Below are 23,593 nucleotides of genomic sequence, written 5' to 3'. Positions count from 1 at the left end.
AGTGACACAGCTCTTTGAGAGAAAATTCAACTTTTGTAGACGTGGTTTTTTGAGATGAAGTTAATGTCCTTTGTAAAATGTACCAGACAGAAATATGTGAATGGATTTCCAAGCACAGTATGCTACAAAAGTCAAATTCAGAATCATTACCCTAAAAGAGAACCAACAAGGAAGTAACAAACCGGTAAAATAAATTTCGTCCTTGTCCGGAAAATGTACTGGCAAGTACTGCAGTTTCAGTGCATGAGACAAATAGTTGCTCTTCTTTCTGTGTGAACTTTAATGTTTCTGTCAAACCCATTGATGTTGATTTTTTTCAAAAGAAATTTTTGTCACATTTTGGGGAATGTGTGGATAGCTTTAAAAACGTGATAATACAATCTCCTGTATCAAGGTGTTTAAATTCAGAAGCATTTCACATGTGGAGTAGTTGTATGAAGGAAAAGGAATGATAGAAGTGTCTTGTTTTGCTTTAAACATTGGGGATTTGTTGTAGGTTCCATAATGCATAGTTTTGTGTGAAGATGAAAAATGTGCTCACAGTATGTTAGCATTTTGAATGTAAAATCTGTGAATTTAGTATTTGTGATCTTTATCCCTCAGCTCAGCAACATTCAACACTGCGGGACAAAAAAATACATGTAGCTTCGATGTCTTGTTACAAAAACCTAACTGGACTTTTTGACCCATGATTAGCTGTAAAAACTACAGCCAAAACCTCAAGCTGCTGCTGTAAGTCAGTGGAAGCAGGATGTGTACAGAGCAGTTACACACTCAAGCTGTTCATTAAAGCGTGTATGAGGAACAACATTTCTGTCCTACAAAATTCTCTTTCAAATACTTAATCTCTAAAAATTATGTTCAGTGTGATAAGGTATAGCAGTTTGTATATTTTAATTTATGATCTACAGTGGCACAAGAGAATTTTGCTGGTTTTATTTCTTAGTCTTTATTTGTCTTTATTTGGTGCACCTGCCATATTGTAAGTCACTTAGTCATTTAAAAAAATAAATGTTCTAGTTTTAATCAAACTTAGGTTTGCTTATAATACAGAAAAGTAGTAATAGTGCCTATCTTTTTATGGAGATGTTGCTTATAATGTATTTTTCAGTTATACATGCTGAAATTGGCTTGTGGTTCTGGAAACATAGACAGGAAGACTCCTTTTCCCCTGAATTATGTTTAATTGGAATAAATGGAGAACGGAAAAACAAAGGAAGCACAACTTGATACAAGATGAATGGCGTAGGCCAGTTCCAGAACGGAGGTTTCTTTGTATTTCATTTTGTGCTGTAGCTATGTTCAAATCTGTGCATATTTAAAAATAGTTCTTAAAAACCCATCAAAATATGTACTCGTGGTTGTGGGTTTTTCATTCTTAGGCACCTATCAGATTTTTCTCCTGATATTTCCCTAACTCTCAATTTTCTCCCTTAATGGATCCTTCTTCTCTTTGCATAAGCTGCTACAAAGATCAAAAGTTTGTTATAAATGGCTAAATCCCAAATAGGGTTACAATCAAAGTTTACAATTTATTAAGCGAATAGAGGTAAGCAAACAGCGCTGGGTGTGCCAGAAGTCTCTGCTCCACCAAGACGCACACCAGTTACATCAAGCAGCTGATTTTTATGCTCCTAGGCTAATATATATTCATTACTACTTCTGAAAAAAAACAGGGTTATTATAATTAGTTTCCGGAATCCAAACCCTCCTACTGGAGCATGCGTGTCAGTCTCCGGTGGTCCCTCTGGGGGTCTCTGGGGGTCTCTCATGCTGAAGGCTCATAGTCTTCCTCCCTGTTGTCCTTCTCCTTTGTCCAACTTGTCTGTATGTTGGAGACTTGTGCAGCATCCCCTGCAAGCTTTGTCTTTTAGTCATTCTTCAGCTTTCCCTTTCTCCTTAATCTCCTGACCAGATATCAGAGACTAGCATAGCGTCCCGTGCAATGGTCATAATAGTTAGCAGTTATTCTGAAACCCCCCAGATATCAGAGACTTCAAGGAAAAGCCTACAGATACATTTCCCTTCAAGCTCTCTATTGACACAAATTGCAAAAACATTCCTTTGCAAGGTGCAAGAACTATATACATTAACCACTCTGGTTTTCTTAGACTTGTGGTTATACAAGGGTATGTAAGACAGAAGGTCACATTCATCATACCCTGCAGCCCTAGCATTGTTCCATACTGACACGAATCAGATGAACACATTTCACAAGTTCCTTCCCATAATCATACCAGCGTGGCTTTCTTGCAGTTTACTGCGGTGTTTTCAACTGTGAACTCTTATGTTGTGTTTTGAATTTTTGTTATGCTGTTCTTATGACACCATCCTCTCCCCCTCCTCACCCCCCCCAAAAAAAAAAAAAAAGTATGCTTTGGAGAGAAGGTGAAACCTCCTACCTTTACCAGAAGGTTTACATTTGTGCTAGAGGAAGGCTACAATGCAAAGTGATGCCATTACATCATCCCTGACTCTCCCTTTTTGCCTTACTTCTGAGTGCATGTGCACTCAGAATTTCTTTGTTAAAACACCTTTAATATGTAGACAGAATTTGATGAATTGATACAGATGAAAAAAGTCTTGTCTATGCACATTTTTTTATGATATTGTGGTATAAGGGATTTTGTGTGCACATGCTCACCAGTATGTGACCTCAATAAGTCTGAAGTTCTCCACATTGCTGGAGGATCCTTTATTTTTTTCTGATCCTCTTCAATGTAAAAATCAGCTTTTAATGTTTTTGGTCACTTTTGGAGTAGCTGTACTGATTTTTGGCAAGATTAAATAAACTTAAAAGACAATTCCTGTACATTGGCAGCTCAGGCTGATGTCTGAAATTTTGCATATGGTTTGGATGAGGGTGTACTGTGCAACTGTTCCAGGCATGAAAGTACACAAAATACACAGATTACTGACGTTATGCTTGCTAACACAGGTAAGTATTGGGAAGTGGAACACAAGTGTATGGAGGATGACTGGTGGGGGCTGTGTACATGGGGTGGAGTGAATGGTGCTTTATTCTTATTTCTGCCAGCTCAAAAAAAAAAAAAAAAAAAAAAAAAAAAAAGATTTAAACACAGCAAAGAGAGGGGCAAGAACACAGGTTTGGAGGCACTGCCGGTAGTTGCTAATGTAATTGTGTCTGAGGCTAGCAACCAGCAGCCCTGCAGCTGGAAGAGGGAATCCCAACTCTCCTCACTGTACTGATGTAGTGCTATTGTTTGTGCCTCTATGGGTTTCTGAACCCACACACTGGAAGGGATTGGAGGACTAGCTTGGACTAAGAATAAGCCACTCCCTCACAAAAAAGAGTTCTGACAATGTTTAGATCACAGGGTAGCTGTATGAATTCCTGGTCCTGCCTACACAAGTGTGAATGCAGCAGTGGGGCAGTCTGGAGCAAGAGGGCTCAAGACTGCTTTCAGCTGCTGCAGTGCTTTAAGCACAAATGTGATGGCATCCTGAGCCTTCAGTGCTGCTCCCCATTACAGGACGAAAGTTAGCAAAGATGTCACATCAAACATACTTGAAGGAAAAGGTGTGCAGTAGGACAAATTGTTAAAAGCTTTCCAAAATGTATGTGTATTGAAAGACGATTTTGTTTTGCAGTCTGGTTGAAATCTAAGTATTTTGACTATGCTATATTTTTCAAGAAGACTTCCTGATGTTTTGCAAGAGCTTTCATGTAAACAATAACCTTAACTCTGTTTAAGAATTGAATTAAAGGGAGAGTTACCAGGCAGTATAAAGTTACAGAATCTTTCAGAGTTAATTGAGAATTTCTTAGAGATAAGGGATTTTAACCAAGCAGCTATTTCTGGTTTTAGCCTTTTTTTTTAAAGTGATGCCGGTTCATTACATGAATTAAAAGTAGACCTGGGATCTGAATTTCACATCAGAAATATCAAATAGATTTCACCTTAAGCCAGTGACTATCTTTCCTTGAACAGGGACAGTGTGGATCAGAGCAATAAATGTTGTAGCAGTAGGTGGCTTTGTCTGAAGTTCCTTTTCCTTGTTATAAAAACTTTTTTAGTAGCTGTAGACCATATTGATTTGCTGTGTACCTGGTGCTGATGGAGCAGGTATGCTGCAGCATTCTGACTGCTCACTTTGATGCAGCTCTAAATTAAAGGTGCAAGTTTCAAACTTCCGTTGTAGCAATTATCTAACAGTTGGCACCATTTCTAACAATCCCCAAGGGGTTCAAGAGCAAGACCTCCCCAGTGGCATTTCACATTTTGTATTTTCCATTGATTTGAGGAGCTGAGGTTGTCTGATTATAAACCGTAGTTGGGTTTTACTCTTGTCTTTTGATTTTTAAAAAGAGAGTATTAAGAACTGTCAGGAATTGAAGAGGAAAAAAAAAAAAAAAAGGTGTCTGAAATTTTTAAAGCTGATTTCTGAATTAAATTATATGCTGATTGGAAATGAACAGCACAACTTTTATGAAAGTACTCGAACTATATTTTCTTCTGCATTTGTTTTACAAAGTCTGTGTTTCAGGGTGTGACCAGTCAGTGTGAGTTGCCATAGAGAAATATTTCTAGCGCTGCTTTCGAATATGTGGGGAATGGTCTGATTTATATACTCAGATTTTTTAAAATCCTTTTTAACAATTATACTGGCTGTAAGGCAGTCAGGACTCTCAGGACTTGAAGCCAACTTTCTGCTCTGAATGTGGCTTCATTACTGTATGTGGCAAGCATTAAGTCATCTGCATCTCATCTGGTAAAGCTTGCTCATTTGTAATGGACTCTGTTCTTCCAGCTGCTGTGCTGGTTATCAAAACAGAGAGTACTAAATAAGTCTGATAGGGATGGCAATAAAAAATAAATGTTTAAGTAGGTAGCTATTAAGAGTACATGAACAATTTTAATATTCTTCAAGTTCTTGAGCAGCAAGAAAAACTTGTGTAGAAATGATTCTATGTACAAGCCTATATGAGGTACAGGGAAAGCTTATATTTGATTTTCTTTGTTCAGAAAATTGACAACATCATAAAGAATGACCTGAATTAAGAACAATAAATATATATTTTCATTAGGATTTTTTTGCAGGATTTGTGTCTGGAAATTTTAAAATGCGTTTGCCTTGCAAGAGAGTAAGTAGTACGGTGGTTCAGATCTCTTAGTACCCAGCTATTGTGCTTCCATCTTTATTTGGAGGAATACAGGAGTGATTCAGGATTACTGAATGCTACTTTGAATCTATTATTCTTTACATGGAGAGCCATGGAAATTTCTCCTGGGTGTTGTTCTTGCTACTGATTATTGGATTATGGAAACCTGGGATCTGCCAAACTCATAGGTCAAGGGACTCCCATGTGATATGAATTCCTTTTCTTGGTACTAACCTAGACTGAATTGCGACTAATGACCTGGAGAAGTAAGGTATGTCCCACTATCAGTCCTTCAAATATGCTGCAAAAATGGGAATGGAGAAAGCATAGAAATACTGAAGTGAGAAAATTAAGGTGATGGCAGTTCATGATAGCAGGCTAGGTGAAAACATTTATGAAGTTAAATTTTGGCTTAAAACTCTTTTTTGGAAGGAAGCAAATAAGTAGATGCTGTTCTTTCTTTGTCTTTTATTTTTTTAGTTTAGAAATCAGAATCAGTTTAACAGTTCTTTTTGAGCAGAATGGAATTTCTTTAAAATCACAAAATTTTAAAGTTTATATATATTCTTTAAGAATGATCGGGTTCTGTATTCTTAAAAAGGTCTGCTCTAATGAAAGTCTATAAAGAGCAAAATGCCTAGTGCTTTTTAAAATGTAAAGTCTTCGAAAGCTTATTGCATTCAAAACAAAAATTAGGAAAATAGAGAGCAAACCTTTACCAAAGTAAAAGTACATGAGCTTATTTACTGCTTACATTACTGCTTATTTTCTCCACTATTTCTTAATGCTGTTTTCTCACTTCTCAAGGGTATGTCATGTTTCCTAGGGTAATTATTTCTGTATGTATGTGTAAGTATGCATTATGTGCGTGACCGTGATCATGTCATGTGCTTTTCTGACTTTGTTTTTGCTTGTTTTTGTCTTTCCCCATTGGGTATGATTTTATGTTTATTCAGTTGAGTTACTCTGCTTTCAACTGCCTCTTTAAAGTAATGCCTAATTTCGACTCTTGAAAAAGATAACACTCACTCTTGCTCAGTATACTCTTTGTATTTTACCTGTTCTTATAGCTTCTATTAGCCAAGGGAAGACATTCTCTTTCAGAGACTATCATAAACTCATAAGCTAAGGAATAGCAATTGGTATTTACCAGTTATTATTGTCACAAAAAGTGTAAATGTAATTGTTTTTTGTTTACTTATGCTTGCTATATTTTTTTTTCCTCCCCAGATTAAATTTGACAGTGATGGCGTCTGTGTTTGCTGTGAAATGCAGCATCAAACATCAGGTTGTAGCAACCTTGGAGAAACACTGAAACTGAACCCTCTGCAGGAATGTAATGTTGTGAGGTTGACCCTAAAGGTGCGTTGCGAGAAGAATTAACTGTATATTTTAATTTTAAATAATAAGTATGTAGGAAGACAAAAATGGGTGGTAAAAGGGGTAGCGGGTGGTGTTCTTGGTGTTTGTGTGCTCTTAGGTGAAAAAAAAAATTGAACTTCATCCAACAGAATGTAGTACTTCCGTGTTTTGTGGTTTACATTGTATGTTACACTGTCAGTATCTGTATTTGTATACATGATGATTTTGTTAGAGCTTACTTAAGAAACAGAGGCTATGATTGGTTATGATTGATATTAGGAGGTACAGGGACAGTAATCTTTTTTGTTACTGTTCAAGAAAGCTAGAATCTTCTAGCTGGGAGAGAATGGTAAGTGTTCATTTGAGATGATGCTGGAAGCATGCTTATAAACTGCTGTATAATGTTGTTAGTAGTTTAAATCCAATAATGTTTTGTGTTAAAACTATCCAGTTTAAGAATGGACTGGAAATAATAGTAATATTTTGTGATTCAATTATATCACAATGTAATTGTATACATATTTCTTCATGCATTGTCACCAAACAAGCAAGACATGGTGTTACATTGGTTTGGAAAACAGTAAGTAATCTATGAAAGAAGTGGTCAGAGAAAAGAACCCTAAACCAAGGTACAGATGTTGATTCATTTTAGGTGTATTTTTAATGATCAACAGATCTAAGTCAGCATATACGGCTCTCAATTTCAGATGATAAATTTTAATGAAGTTAGTAGAATACAATGGAAAAAAGTGGTGAAACTCAGCATAATAAGGAGCTTAGGGGTTTAGACTATAGAACGAGGCCTGAAAATTCAAAGTTATATTGATATTAGAAGCTATATTTTAGTTCAGGACAGGTATAAGTCCTGCAAAAGATGTTATAATAAGCAGCTAAATGTTCTTCAGCTATATTAAGAAAAAGAGACAAGAAAAAGATCTAGCAAGTAGTAAGGATCAGGTAGGAGTTAAAAATAAATTGGTATGGCATCAAAAGTCAGTAAGAACTCTGCCTCAGGTTTTAATGAGGATGACAGGAGGGTAAAAACCATTTGGGTAGCAGGATCTAGTAACTGACAAAGAAGCAAAAACTTAGTGTTGCTGGTCAAAGAAAAATAAAAATTTACTACCATTTGGAATGCTAAATGTGGGACTGTATTCAGTGATGCGATTATAAAGAAAAGTGAAAGGTAGTACCTTCACTTTTACAAGAAAGATGATCAGTCTTCACATTTTTGCAACCGTTAAACATTGAACTTATCTTACAGAAAAAGCTCACTTGTTGATCCTATAAAAACAAAAATTGATAGAGCATATGTTTACTAGCTGTAAATATATCTGTAGAGGCAACTTTAACAATAGAGAAAACAACTGTTTATCTTAGAGGACGTTGTCAGTATATGAAGTGGGTAGAAATTACATATACTGGAAATCAGGGTGAAGTTTCTAAAAGGAATGAATTTATAAAAAGGAACTGGTGACATCTGCTTGCACTAGCAGAAGGACTGAATTAAAACCAGGAGTTCCTATGAGTATAATCTTAGTGCAGCATTAATTATGTTCAGAATTTTTCAGTTAAGAGGATAATTATGACAGTAACTTCTCTCATAATGTTGCGTAAATCTTTTTCAGTTTTAATTCTACATTTGTTTTTCTCTTTGGATTTGAGAGCTCTGTATTCCTGGCAAATATAAGAACAACATCCTACTATGCACACAAGGAGGGAAAAAAAAAAAAGAAAAGAAAAACCAACAGCAAATTCAGTAGAAAACTGACAATGATAATGCTTGCTTAATTTAATTGCTATTAATGACTTCTGTGTGATTTTGAGAGTATGCATTTTTGAACAAACAGGTCAATTGTGGTTATTATTTGGGGTGCTGGGGAAGAGAAAGGGTAGAATACTAGAATTAAGAGTATACACCTCTATGTATAATGCTACGTAAGTTTTATTCTCTTTATCTATATTAAACCTGGGGGATACCTCATTTCCACGAAATAATCTCTGCTTTTTTTTTTTTTTTTTTTTGGTGCTAGCAATTATAGGAGCTCCATTGTGAACAGAACAGTTGCACACATACTGGCTGTCTGATCTTGTTCTCTGTTAGTCTCTCTAGACTTTTTTGAATGTTTCTCTGTCATCCTATATATCTGTTATCTGTGCAAACTGGCTTTTATTCAAGTAAAACCAGAAAAAATGCAGGAGAGTAAATCTGTAGATAGACACAAGTGCATGCCTGCATGTGAGCAAGTGCATGCTGACCTAGTTATAAAACTGGTAGCATCTCTGGATTACATTGCTGATGGTACCTCAGGCAAAGTCCTAAATCTGGTTCAAGATTAAACAGGTACGAATGAGATCTTTTTTATTATTATTATTAACAGTGTTACCACTGAATAGGATAAAATGCTGGCATGTTAGTCTATATTGACCATCTGTTGGTTTGTAAGCAGAATTTTGGGGAATTGAGTTTTTCTTGTAACATTAATTACATGGTATTATCCTATTGGATATTATTTTACCAAAGAACAATCACATAATTCTGAATTTTAGATAAGAATGAGCTATAACTAGGTGCAAGCTTTCAGTATGAGACTGAATTTTCCTGCAAGCCTTCATCTGTGGAAATTATTACTTCCTTTTAAACTGAAAACATCTTGGACTTATTAAAAGCATGCAAGCAACAAAGCTGATCTTCTTAAGCTTTTGCTTTGAGAGGATGAAGGTAGACATAGAAGATGGAATCATTGTAATGTGTTATTACTGCATGATATTTGCATGTAAGAGCAGAATGTTATGCTGCTTTGGTGTTGTAATGATTTAGTAGGGTATTTTTAATTAGTTTTAACAGCTTACACAACCCAGAATACATGTAGTCGTATATGCTAAATTATGATTCTATATAAATATTTACTTCCTATTTTACTTAAGTACATCTGTAGCATGGGGTTTTGACTATGCAGGCTAGGGAAAAGCTGTTTCCACCTCTATTTTCAGCACAAATATCTCTTTCAGAACTGCTGAAATTCAAGTACAGTATAAATACTAAAAGTCTTTTTAAGGGTACTGATTGCATTCATTAGCATCATTATTAGGGATTTATGTAACTTAGGGTTCTTGCAGTTTTCCATGTGAATGTTTCGTCATCTTTGAATCCAAATTCATTTTTACTGCGTTTTCTGCTGAACAAGCCTAACCATATGTTTAATTTTTGCCATTCAGAAAAGCATGCTTTCACTTTCATGACAAAGGAGAATGGCTCCTAAAATATTCTTTCAAGTTAGGAGAACAGGCTTATCCTTTTTGATGCTCCTCTGATTCCCGTTGTGACAAAATGCAAGCTATTTAATTTTGCTGAACCGAACCAAAATGACTTCCCTAAAAGACTTTCTAATCTATTTGAAATTGGGTAAAGCTCAGTGGAGAATAAATAATTTCCTCTAAGATAAGATTTTTTTTAATGCTGGAGTTGTTTCAAGTTATTTAACAGGTAAATGAAAATACTCAGTATGCTCAGGGTGTAGTAATAGTAGGTATAAAAATCTATTAAAAATAGAGCAATTCAGAGTTCGCTTTGTATGTTCAATAGTGGAGCAACAAGTATTCACTAGTCGTATATAACAATTGTGTAACAATCTACTCCTATTTTTCCATCTTCATGCATATTTCTGTTACTAGCTTAGAAAATGAGTGAATATGTTGTGAACTTCTCTCACAGCTGAAAAGCTGCCTTTTTTGAATGGCTGAAATCTGTTTATTGTTTACTTGTTTGATTAATTTATGGAACCTTGGCCTTTCAGTAGTATCTCCCTAATAAACCACCAGTACTGCCTTTAATGTAGATACCTGAGTTGATGAAGGTTATGCAAACTCCTTGCCAAGCAGCACAGACCTTTTTGAGTTTATTTTTAAGTAGCTGTGCGCTGTTTTCTAAAAATATAGTAAATACTTTAGACTCAAGTAGTAACAATAGGTAACAATATGATACCTTAATACCATAAATTGATTTTGTGAAGCATTGGCCATTTCTTCATTTATAGTTTAATGTGCATGTGAATGATTTTCATTCATGGTTCTGAACTGATTCTTTGTAAGTGAAGACTGTCTTCCTAATCTTAGAGCAGCTATTTTTCCTAGTGTTTTTCAAACATATCCAGCTAGAACAACTGAAGTTATGATTTGAGTTAGAGGAATTGTTGTCCTCGAATTTACAAATAAGAGAGGTACATACAGACTAATTTCATGGGTGAAGGAGCTTTCCTGCTCATTATCTCTTTCCAGGTTATAGTGGTAGAAGAAATGAAGCACCATAATTGAAGTCAATCAAGGAGAAAAATCATCTTCAAAGAATTGCAGAAGTAAAGCTGGTTTTAGCCTTTGATCAGTGTAGGTGTTAAGATCCATGTCTTCAGGACTACTGATTACAAAGTGTACTTCTTACACATTGGCAAGCTGTTTTTACTCCTTGTATCGTTTATTGACAGAACTCTTGAAAACTCAAGGGACTGAAGAGCCTCCAAAACTACAAACTTTTTCTTTTCACAGGAAAATGATCTTTTGGGCCAGCAAAATGGGAGTGTTTTGTAAAGTTCAATAGAAAGTTGCCAGTTCAATACTGCTGTACAGGTCAGAACACTTAACCAGTACTGGCCTTGTACTATATAACTTATTTTTTGTAATGTGGGCATGATTAACTCAGTTCACAAAGAATAATACTATTTTCAGTGCTGTAAATAAGCATGGAGAAAAAGAAGTAAGTGGGTACAAAAAGCTGTTCTTTGTTTCCTTCTACAGCTAGATAGATTTAAATACGGGTTCTTAATTATCTATAAGCAGCACAGCTGGATAACTTCCCATATAATATTTGACAGAAAGAACAAGTACTTCATGGTAATAGTGCTTCGTCTGTGTGATACATTTGCATTTTGAATGTTAAATTCCCTGGCTTGGTGTTCATGCACATAATTGAAAGTACTGTTCATTGATATGATGAAGAGGCAAGGGATTGATAAAATATTTACCCAAGTCTGCAGTCGAGTTGAGGTGTGAAGACATCCAGAGGTTCTTGTTTGAGTTTACTTGATATTTATTCTGTATTTAATGGGTAGATAAGAGGAATTATGGAGGTTCTGCAACAGTTTGTTAAAAGGAGATGGATTAAGCAAGGCAATTGGTTATTTTCCCAAATAACAATTAAATTATGCTGAAGTATGTAATTATATTGGGTTTATGCTATAGTCCTGTGGTGTGATCAGCATCACTTGGCTTCATGACAGGCCCCTAAAAACAGTGATTTGTCCTAGGTAGTTGCATATCAAAAGGAAGTTTCAATGAAACTTTGTCTCTTATGACTTGCTGTATTATGCATTTGATGAATAAAGTGTACACAGCCAAGGTGCAACGCTTCATTCAAAAGGTTGGTGCATCTTACTGCTTTTTTATTGCTATGAGTTTGGAGGTATTGTATGTATGGAAGCAAAGTTATTTAGAAATCTAACTTACTGACCAGATTTGTATGCAGATTGCTGTCAGTCAAGTGGTATTTCCCTTCCAGGCCTAAAAAATTGCATTGATGTTTTGTTCTTAATATTGAAGACGTGTATTATTAAACGTATTACAGCCTGATTGCAGCTGTGATTGATTAAAATGACGTCTCTACATCTGGTTCTGGAAGGCAACCAGTAGTTAGTAGAGAGAAATTCAGTTATAACTTTGTGTTCTAAGATATTCACCCTTCACCATTGGAGCAAAATTGGTTGCATTTCAGTTTTACTTTGTATTTGTTGTGGTAGAAGGTACAAATTACATTTTAAAGGGAAACATTTCAGCTGTTTCAACAATAAACTTGCTGCGAGTGCTCTTTGATTATCAATGACTCAGTTCCCCCACCTCTCCCATCAGTAGTATGGGGCTGATGTCATTGCTATTTTTTTTCCTTTTGGATGCTATCTCAAGCAAGAGATTTTCTTTGCTTCTGTTGGGTAATTGTGTGTGTTAACAGCTGTTCTAAATTGCTTTGTTAAATGATTGTTTCTACAGTTGAGTTATCAAAGTGATAAATCAATCACTATTTTTTCCCTGTTCCAGTTTAATATTATCTGACTGACTTATCATCCAGCAGTTAAATAGAAAACAAAGAAAATGAGTTCTTATAGCAAACTGCTTTTTCAGTGTGTTACTGAATATTCTTTTTTGTATGATATTCTCACTGAATTATTCCTGAAATTATATTTTTGGACTAGAAAATATTAAAAAAAATGTTTAAAATCAAAGTTCAGATCTAAAAATATACTCAGGTATTGGAATATAACTCCTAGTCTGATGTATTCCATAGGCTTTATGCAAAGTCTAAGATTTAGAGAATTTGCATTTTTATGTTGCAATTTCTCTGAAAAATAGTATACTTGAAAATGTAGGTTTTCTTCCTACAGTAAAAAGAGGAAATAGATACATGTATCTTCTGGCACTGCTGCATGTAGTTTGCTTTTTTTAATTTTATTTTTTATTTTTTTATGTTTTTGTTTTTTGTTTTTTTTTTTTTAGTTTATCTGAATCATTAGCTACTGTTACATCTTCATTTTGGTAAAATTTGAGAGACAATCCAGTGTCTCTTGCTTTGCCTTCGGTCACTCACAAATCACAGAAAATCCCTGCCATTTTCTTATCTCAGCAGTCACTTGCAAACCGGTGATGGAAAGAGAAAAAGGTGAAGATGTGGCAGTAAAGACTGAAGATTTTGTGTGCCTAGAGGTGGTTAAAGGGAAGGGGGGGAAGAGGCTTAACAGTGTAAGGCACTGAAGTTTCATAACTGTTTTTTGTGCAGTCTGATCTCACTGATTCCCTCTTATGGAGACCACTTAGGAATCCTTAGCGCACAGATATAACTGAAAGGATTTCAGTAAACTTCTCTGAGTCTGCCTTGGTTCAGAATGCTTTTTGTATTTGGTCATTCAATCTGTAGAATGTAAAGCCTTCTCCCATGTTGATCACAGTAGGAGATTACCAACTCTAAAAGGACTCCTACTTTAAAAATTACAGAACTTTTTCTGTGTTTGCTTCTTACTGTAGTCTGGTTTTTGCCCTGTCATATTGCTAGCAAAGCTATGATATTGGATTCTTTTCTGTTGTATCAACTGAAGTATGTATGACCCTGTGGATATCAACTACATCAAAATGCTATGCATCAACATTCAAATCAGTTCCCTCCTTATTTCATTTTTTGATAGAGATGTTTTTAAGAGGAATCATCTGCTTCCTAGGCATTCAGTAATGAGAAATTTGTGTAAATTCTTTATAATAAATGACAGTAAGGTATTGCTTTATTGTTCTTGTTGCTGTTGTTCTGTTTGGGTGTTTTGTTTCCTCTTGAACTGCCTTTGGGATACTAGAATATTGTGTCAGAATGATCAGCAATTGCTTTCTGAGATTACGTTCATAAACGTTGCTGCTTGCTATTGTTGCAAAGCAGTCTGTGACTAATCAAAGCGTCAGAACTTTAACACTTTTTTTTTGTTTTTTTTTTTTTTTTGGATAGTATAATTTCTGTGAACAAGAGTACTTGTATTTGTCTCCCACTGAAGGGAAGTAGCTTTCTCTACTTTGTAATCCACAGTGGGAGAAAATTTAGGTGTACTCTGTATGATTAAGGAGAGAAAACATACTCTGTGAAATGTAGCTACCAGTGTGAGTTCTTTTCTTAAATGCCTAAAGATACCTGTAAGTAGGCATATAATGTCTAACAAATCATGTATGTGAGTGACTGCTGATGCCATTTTTAGCTCAGACCTTGGCAGCATCAGTGTGAAAATAGGTTGTTCCTTTCCCTTCCAGCAGTGAACGTGAGATAACCTGACCCATATGTTGGACTGAGATAACAGAAAACTCACCTGCTCTTTTAGATGCTAAATGAAACCTAGAAGGCCTTGACACAAGATTGCAATATATTGTATTTATTTTCAGTGTTAATGCCTGTAAAAATTTGTTCTAATTGCTAAATTTCATGTTGGGCCTGGACAAAAAGAGTTGTGTGCAACCGTTTGGGGGGAATATGGTGAGTACCTGTTTTGGATGCCTGACAGTTCATTAGCTCTCTTTTCAAAAGATATGAACAAATTTACTAGAGATGATTATATAGACTTCAAAAGAAAAAGCATTTTTTAAAGTTGACTTTGAGTGTATTTTCTCCAAACTTAAGAGTTTTTGAAGGTTTATGAGATAGCAACATTGTTGTTTTCTGCATTTCTTGGTGGGGCAATGTAGTCACTAACGTAGTCTGTAAATTACACTTAATTGCAAAGATTATAGCTTAGGCAGCTTACATTCATCAGCTAACATCTAAAAGCGATTGCATTGAAGAAAACTAAACCTGTTTTGAATGCTCAAATAGCATGTAAAATGTCCAAAAAAAAGGCATCAAGGATCCCTTTCTAGGACCATGGTTAAGGATTTTAAAAGAATGACACTGCAAAATATTAAGCTGTCATTTTGTTTGTTATGGTGTGATTGGATTTTGCATAACTGTTGGCAGCACTCGAGGGGATGCAGCAATACAAACCGTGGCTTCTGCCTGCTCAGATACTCAGGGCTACCAGATAGAAAGAACCTTAGGATCTTTCATTTGCAGCTCACAGAGCCTGTCACCTGAGTCATTGTACCTATCCATAATTCTGGAAACGTGCAAAGAATGAAAGACACATACTGTAGAGAGATACATTCCATTTGTATAGCCAGCTATGCCTGCTTGTGTACCTGGAAGCACTAGAAGACCTAACTTCTCACTGCTTTTGATGCACGTAGGCTTTTCTTGTAGCTAAACTGCTTGGTGGGTGTAAATATTCATTGGTGGCAGGGGGAAAACAATGCTGATGTTGTTAAAAGTTTGGAACGGAGTAAATTTCTTACAGCCAGTTTAGAAAATTCAGCTTTTCTGCAAACTACTAGCAATATATTCCACAAGCTCGTCCAATTTTACATGTACACATAACCCCAAAGGGGAGGTATTTCAGCTTAATTAGAATTAATGCATGCATACAAGAGGGAGGACGGGAGGAATCTCTCTTCTGTTTCTGTTCAGCCTTCCCAAACGTAAATACTTCTATGATATATTGCTACATATTAGACCTGGTGGAGAGCTCCGGTTTGGTTTCTTGCCAAAATGAAATGAAATATAAGTGCAATGTCAAGATGGCATTTTTGGCTGAAATACTTCTGCTAGCTCTATTAATAGACCTAACTATTTTAACATTGGAGGAATGTTCAAGTTCATCTCAAGCAAAGGTTTGAAAGATTTGCTTCTTTTTGGCATGTTAGATAGAACCAAAACAGGCTATTCTATACTCACATTATGGTATTAGCATTAATTAGCATTTGGTTTTAACTAGATAGTTTTTAGCTATTGTGCTGAAGAAAACGCAGCAGAAGCATGCACACAGAATTAGCTTTTCAAAGCCAGTTGATTATATATATAAAAGAATCTGCCAGATCAGTCTGTAGCACCTTAGTTGGTGATAAATAGGTTTGTTTAACTCACTTTTTAGGGCTATAATGGTCTTACAGTGATTTTTTTGGCCTCTATTGATGTCCTTGAGCTCTTTCTCTAACATTTTGTGGAATTCTGTAGCTAAACCATGTTTATTCCGAGAAGTGCTTCAAACAAAATTTCTGCCTTTTGTTTGAGATAGCAGTTAGAATCACAGAAGGGTTTGGGTTGGAAATGGCCTTAAAGACCACCCAGATCCAATCCCCTGCCGTGGGCAGGGACACCTCCCAACAGCCCAGGCTGCCCAAAGTCTCACGCAGCCTGGCCTTGGGCACTGCCAGCGATGAGACAGCTTCCCTGGACAGTCTGTGCCAGGGCCTCACCACCCTCTGAGTGAAGAATTTCTTCACTTCATGCTAATTTGTCCAAATTATTTGTTAATTATGGTCTTTTTTCTTTCATTTATATCCTTTATTTGTCCAAATATCTCAATGATTCCTCCACATTTTAAAGGTTCAGCCTGTTCTCTTCAGTAACAGCGTATTTCGTAAGAATCCTACTAATGGAAGACAAGAAGCCAGTTAGCACATAACACCATTTAACCTAAACAACACACCTCCTTTTCTTGGGCAGACACTGCTTCTCAGTTCACTTAGGTGAGAAAGCTATACCCAATACTCCTTACAATTTTGGCTTGTCAGAATCTGTTTAATAAAAGATGCTTCAGTGAATTTAACAGCTACTCAAGTTTGCTGCCATTGTGCATATCTGAAAACGATGTTGTGTTATGTTTCCTATCTGAGAAACACTGACAGTGAGACAACGTTGTGTTCTCTGATCAGTGTAGGTATTGCAGAAATCAACCAAAGATCTGTCACTAAATCTCCTGGTTCTTGTCCTGGACATAGATTTCCTCCTCGAGACAGCTGCCATAGACGGCTACCTTTACAGGTGCTGTGGAGAATGAGGTTAGTCCCTGTTGTGGTTACTGCCTTTTCAGAGACCTTTCCTAAAGGACATCTTAATTGTCATCGTGTTCCAGCTGGAATCTGCATAAGCACCAACACTGTCTTTCTGGGTAGCATGTTTGGCCATAGGTGGTTTTAGATTTTGAAAGGCTATTACTTGCCCACTCGCTATTACAGGGCACTAAATGAGTGTGCTATGGGTTATCTAATTACCTGTTCAGCAGGACACGGGGAAGAAATTTCCTGAAGATGGTAAATAGCCTGAAGCTGAATAATGTGTGTTTGGGGGTTGGATTGGGTTTGAGGGTGCAGTGGAAGTGTAAGTAAGTTGGTGTTGGGGTTGAATCATTTCTGAATTAAACCATACTTTTGAAAAAAAAAAAAAAATCAAATGAAGTAGTAGTCTTGATTTAAGCAATGCCTATTGATAGTGAGGATACCAGGCGTTGCTCTGTTATTGCTTTCACTGTTAAAAATTTGAATCTTTTCTGAATTTGTTTAGCTTTGCTGTCTTGATACATTTTTGGCTGATATCTTCTCCTTTTAAACTTCATGAAATACATAAAAGTTTTGCATTGCTACATTTGAAACATTCTTGTTGCATCTTTACTGACCAGAAGGATCGCAGTGGGAACAGTGCTCTAGCTGTTGCCTGCTTGACCTGGAAAAGGAGTTTGTGGGAAGCAGGCTGTTGTTTCAGTGGGCAGTAACCCCTGCCCTACATTACAAATACAGTGCTGAAAGGCAGGCTGAATTCAGCTACCCATGGCAAGGGACAAATCTCAAACCACAGCAGAGTTGTGATCAATGGGAGTGTTCAGTCTGGGACTGTACTGCAGCCCGGGGTACTTGCAGACTCAACTTTGTCTGTTGTTTCACAGTAGTTAGCAATGCATAAAAATTAAAACAGTTAGTCTGATGCTGTCTGGAAAGATTTTTCCAGAAGAATTGGCAGAGAAGGATAAAATAAGTAAACAGAAAATGAAAAGCATCATTTGGCTTTGCTCTTTGAGTTAGAGTGAGGGAGGAAGGAATTTTTGGGGAAAAAAAAAAATAAAAATGCTCCCTGTATTCATGTAGTGTTAAATGGGTTTGATGTATTCCCTGTTTTTATAAATGACTATAAATGCAGTGTTACTGATTCCTACTTCTATAGTTGCTGTTTGATATTTCAGTTGAACTTTCATTAACCACCAATACACAACTGTTTTGTGGTTTAAAGGGCTTAAAATTGTTTGAAAAGTAACTGCCTCTCTTTAGATGGGAAATAGTCCAGTGTTTGTCTTCTGTTACAGGAGTGGAGGAGTACTAGTAGGTGACCTCACACTGTTTTGATGCTAGCCACTTGATAATTTTCCACAGAAACAGTTTTCAGATTAGCTAGACTAATATCTAATATTAATGCTTTGTGTATATTGCTTGACGCAGTAGGTATGTTAGTTGATAAGTTAGATTTAATAACAGTAATAACAAAATAGATGTGAAGTAAAATACCAAAATATTCACCTTAAAAGCCCCACTCTTGTGTGTTTTTGAAGTTTCAGGCTTTTATAGTTTCTCTCATCTGGTGCTTTTCAGTTTATCTTGCAGTCTGTGCTCTTCTGTAATTATGAAGTAATTGTACAGGTTCTTTTTTTGTTTGCTGTTTTATTCCTTTCCATGTCTATAATGAGCTTTACTTAGCATGGATTTAGCAGGGAGCTAGCATAGCCTCTTTCAAAAATCTTAAACTCGGATAAGTATAAGTAAGAATGAGGTTTGCTCTGTAGCATTTCTCCAATAAAAATAGTTTTGTCTTTGTGGTTTTGCTTCTGTCCTTACCCAGGAGCAGGACAAAGAGGATAGTAGTTTTACAGGGAAGGATCTGGAGCTCTGTGGACAGAAGATAAGTCAGTAATTTACCGTTGCAAAACCCCTCAGTTATCACCGCAGGATGCGTAAGGACAAGTATAGTTTATAAAGCACAGGAGATAATCCTGATGCTTGGAGTCAACATTTGCAAGACCTCAGTAGTGCCCCAATTTAGGATTCTGAATTTGAGGAAAAATGTGGAGGAGCTTGAAGGGGAACCAGAGGAAATTAAAGAAAATAATCAGAGGCCTAGAAAATTGGTCTTGGTCAAGGATTTCAAGAAGTTGGGTTAATGTTCTGCAATAAAGGAGGAAAGACTTCAAGGGTGATGACTGAGTCTAAAAATGTAAAACACTGCGGTAACGGCCTCTTCTCAAAAGCTGTGGAAGAAGAAGAGCAGTGGTTGTTTGCTGTGGGCTGGACATAAGGAAAACATTTTGATGGTAATTGCAGGTGGTTAAACATCAGAATTGCGGACGGAGCTGTGGGATCTTTAGGAACAGATGAAAGAAATGTCTGTCCTGAGTGACAGAGGCTTAGTTGAGTGTCCTGAGGTACAGGAGCAGTATGAGGGCCTTAGGGACACTTTATATCAAAGTTGTAAACTAGGATCCAGACTGCATTATTGAGCATAGATGGTATCAAGTTATACCTCTGGATTAGCTAAAACCTTTGGTTCTAAAGGCCTGCAATTTGCTACTTAGATCCTTTAGAAGGCCTTTTATGCAGACAGCATTTTTACTCATGGTATATTAACAATTTGGGGGTTGTTTCTCATCTGTACTCGGTGAAATACTTTTAATGGCTATTCTGAATACTGACTGAGCAACATTGTTGTCATGCGTACTGCAGGTAGGCAGTTGCTGTAGGAAGACTGTAGTGGTTTTGAAACATTACCAGCCTGATGGGTAAATTGCTGTTCCTTCTCTTTACTTGTAAGGAAAATAAAAATCCAGTCAAGAAATGGATGCACTTTTTTTATTATAGCTTTTTTGTTTTTAATTATACCTATAATTAAAATGTTTCTCTCATTCTACTTAGTAAATAGAAATACTTGTTCTGTTTGAAAATGTATTAAAAACAAAGCCAATGTGGCAGTGCACACTTCCTTCATCAGCACAAGGTGAAACACACAGATGCAGTCAGTGCTTTTCTCTCATACCTAAAAATGTGTATGTTTCTTTCTAATGTTTCAGATGCACAGAATATCTGATATAGGATAAATTTCTAGATTTTTTGCTACTTTTTCCACTGATATTTTTTTTAACACATAACACTAATTGGTAGATTTCAAATATTGAAAGCAATGAAATTTCTTTGTATGTTTTTGTTTTGCTTTGCTTTTAACCAGAAGTGTGTTGCTTAGTATTTTGCTAGTGAGAGCTGTAGATTGGGGTCTACTATGAAAGCAGCAATTTGTCTTTTCGCAAAGTAGCTGGAAAACTTGAAGTATTAATATTTATGACAAAATTCCTAATACAATATGTAGTTTGATAGATGGGGAAGGGAAGATCGCAGAGTCATTTGTGTTGGAAAAGACCCGTGGGGTCAAGTACACAGCCATCATACCACTACCAAGTCCACCACTAAACCATGTCCCTAAAGATGTTTGTCTCGGATTTAAGATGTTTGTCTCTGGGTTGTTTGTTGCTGGTTTAAAAGACAGTACTACATGCTGAATGAGTTCTACACAGTTAATTGAGACCATATGAAATTGATAGCAAGTGACAGTGTTTATTATCAAATTGCTAAAAATATTTCCTGTCCTTTGTGTCCCTGAGATAAGAGATGATATTCTGATGCATGTCTTTTCACAGGATCTGTTGTTCAGTGTATGCGCTCTCAATATCATCTCCACCATTGTCTGTGCTTTGGCAACAGCGATGTGTTGCATGCAGATGGTTTCTTCTGATCTTCTGCAAATGGTGAGTATGTTTCAGTGACAACACAGGATGTTGTCCAACATAACATATTTTCCTAATTTATGTATGCTCATTTGTACCTACTCCTTGCTTGTAAACTTAGGCCTATTTGTGTGTCTTTGTGTAGTGTTAGAACGTGTGTACATGGGTGTGTGTTTTATCTGTGTACATCTGTATAAATACAGCATACAGATGTATGCAACATGAATAGTTGCTGCATTAGAGGTGTTTACGTATTATTTTAGAGAGTTATATTCAGGATTTTGCAATTGGGAGTAATTTAACTTTGTTACCAGGGTTATAAACAAGGTTCAGTTTATATGTGCACAGTCCATTTTCTGTCATTGCGTGTATATTATCTTCAGTTTGCACACTATCCAGAGCAATTACTTAGCTTTGAGATACTACTTTTCTAGTATGAGAACTATGTAGTGTGAGAACTACAAGTTCAAAAGTGGAGCTTTTCACAGCACTGTGCCAATGATAATATTTTCCATAAGGAAAACATGTTTGGCTCCAGAGCAGCACTTGTGTTTAACTTAGTTAAAATATATCCTCAGTCTGTGACATGAAGGAATTACTTCATGTGTTGTAATACAAGTCAGGCAAAATAAAATAATGTTACATAAATGCATCTTTTCTTGTAGCACTCTGCGTTCATATTGTGCACACTTGTAGCCACTTACAAACAGTGCTTATGGATGTAGTGGACGTCAAACAGCATTGACAAAATTAATCATTTCAGCTCAGGACACATTGCACTTCAAATCTTAACGGATTTTTATCCGTTGTAGTTATTCTTTCTTTTCATGCACTCCCCAACCCCCATGGTATTTGCTGCAGGATTTCCCTGAATAAAGATCTTGCTCACAAAATAACTTTGCAGTGATGACAGGGAGACAGACTGATCACCACACCTGCAAAGTTCTGTCTGTCTAATGTAACAAGGGTTACAGTGATCCGGGAGTGTAATCGCGTGTTCAGAGAACCTTAACCTATACTTTATTTTGTGTTAAGAAGAAGAAGAATGTACAGATGACAATGAACCAAGAATGATACTAAAGTACATCAGACAGGCATGCACAGGATGTAGTAACCTCAACAGGAATACATTAAAACCACACAATTTTTCTCTGCACCACTTCTTTCTTCACTTCTTCCATAGAAGTGTTTCTTCATGATGTGCCCATGCTACCATTAAGTCAGTTTCTTTTTACTTCCCATGCTTTGTGCTTCTGGCTTTCTGTCCTCTTGCTTAGTTGTCTGTTCCCCCAGCCTTTCAGCTCTCTTGATAAAAATTTTCTTCCCTCTCCATAGAAGAAGGGAAATACATATTTCTTTATGCTCAGCCACAGCCTCTTGTTTATCTTTAAGTTTTTCCCTTTCTTTTTTTCAAGTTGCTGAGCCGGATTCCAACCAGGCCTAAGTGAGCGTAACTTCCCTGGGGCTATGCTGACTTAGACCAACTGATCTTTGACCTGAAGATTTCTTTTTTCTTCTGTTATTTTCAGTCTGTTGTCCCATAATGTTTAGTTCCCTTTTGCTACACCCAGAAATCTGATTTTCTTCCTTTTTTCTTGCTTGTGAATCCTCGATGCATATTTTTTCTTTTACTTTCCACCAGGGTATCCATCTTCTCTTAGCAGGGCTCTGTCCCGCTGGAAGTTTAAGACTGCAGCACTGAGATACCATCCCTTTCAGAAGACGTGGTTTTATTTCATATATTCTTTCTTTTACTCTATTCTTACTGTATTCAAGAGCTTCATTAGCTCTCTTTTAGGAAGAGGAGCTATAAAAATACAATTTCTGCCCAACAACAGCATTATTAAGTATGGAAAATCCTTCTCAGACATCATTAGGTTACACAGCCTTTAAACTTGCTGTCATTAGGTTGTCACTCTCTGTGGCTCATGTGCTGTGTTAGCGTTTGTCTCAGAAATTAACCAGTTAGAATGGTGAATTTCTGCAAGTTACTCAATCCTGAAATAATGTCTAGTTTTTCTCTGGTACAAGGCTATTCTGTGTGCTTCAGGTATTTTATTTCCTAGCAACATTCAGCTGGTATGTAATACAGTTTCACAAAAATCTGCAGCAGTGTTTCATGAGTATCTATCTGCCTTCTTGTGTAACTTTTGCATGCTATGAGTATCTGATTCACGCACACACACAAAAAAAAAAAAACAAAAAAAAAAACTGGCAGTATTTTATTGGAAACTGCTACCTTTTGATGTGCTGATCAATTAGTAAAAATGTCCTGAAAGCTATAAACAAAAGCTATGCAATAATACACACAGATTAAATTTTCCAGTGAAGGGTTTTGTTTGAAATAATTCCATGGAACAAATACTTGCTATGAAGTGTCAAGGGAAAAAATACTAGTTCTTGTGTGAGCCAAGCATTTGCTTCATTGGGCCCAGGTTTGAAATAAGCCAGGTTTTGAATGATCAGCCCTAGAGGCTGTACCTAGAGGTGTTAGACTCACAGGAATTAAGCAACATGAGCAGAAAATAATCGTTAACAATCCTTAAAAGGACTGCTTCATTTCAGTCCTTTTTTTTCCCCTGAACTTTCTCAACCACGTGAACTACCACACATATCCTAACCTGCTTTAATTACTTTGAAGATAAAGTTCAAGCCTCAAGTGAGGGATCAAAGAAATAGAGAGAATGAATATAGGAAGTCAAATGCCTTGGCAAAAATAATTATACCCTATGATACATTATAACCTATAATAACTGTACTTGATTCATTTTCTGTAAGCTGTCAGTATTGCCCGTCTTTTTATTTGTATTTGTTCCTATACAAAGATATCTGCCATTTTTGGTCGATGTTCTTTTAAATGTTATTAAACTCATGCTTACATTGACCTAATATATGCAATAATTCATAG

The 23,593-nt window shown here is 36.3% G+C and overlaps 1 protein-coding gene across 8 annotated transcripts in view; it reads left to right on the top strand.

The window, feature by feature from the left end:
- Window positions 1-23,593, top strand: part of ENTREP2 (endosomal transmembrane epsin interactor 2) — a 136,232-nt gene that overhangs the window by 84,469 nt on the left and 28,170 nt on the right. For 7 of the 8 annotated variants that reach the window (XM_068696035.1, XM_068696036.1, XM_068696034.1 and 4 more), the window contains 2 exons: window positions 6,356-6,487; window positions 20,599-20,706. In XM_068696035.1, coding sequence (XP_068552136.1) covers window positions 6,356-6,487; window positions 20,599-20,706 — 240 coding nt within the window. The remainder of the gene's footprint in view (window positions 1-6,355; window positions 6,488-20,598; window positions 20,707-23,593) is intronic. The other variant, XM_068696033.1, reaches the window with a different exon arrangement.

This window comes from Anas acuta, chromosome 12 (genome assembly GCF_963932015.1).
Source record: "Anas acuta chromosome 12, bAnaAcu1.1, whole genome shotgun sequence".
Taxonomy (NCBI): Eukaryota; Metazoa; Chordata; class Aves; order Anseriformes; family Anatidae; genus Anas; species Anas acuta.
Note: the sequence above shows the minus strand (reverse complement) of the source record. Positions and strands in the feature narration are given on the sequence as shown.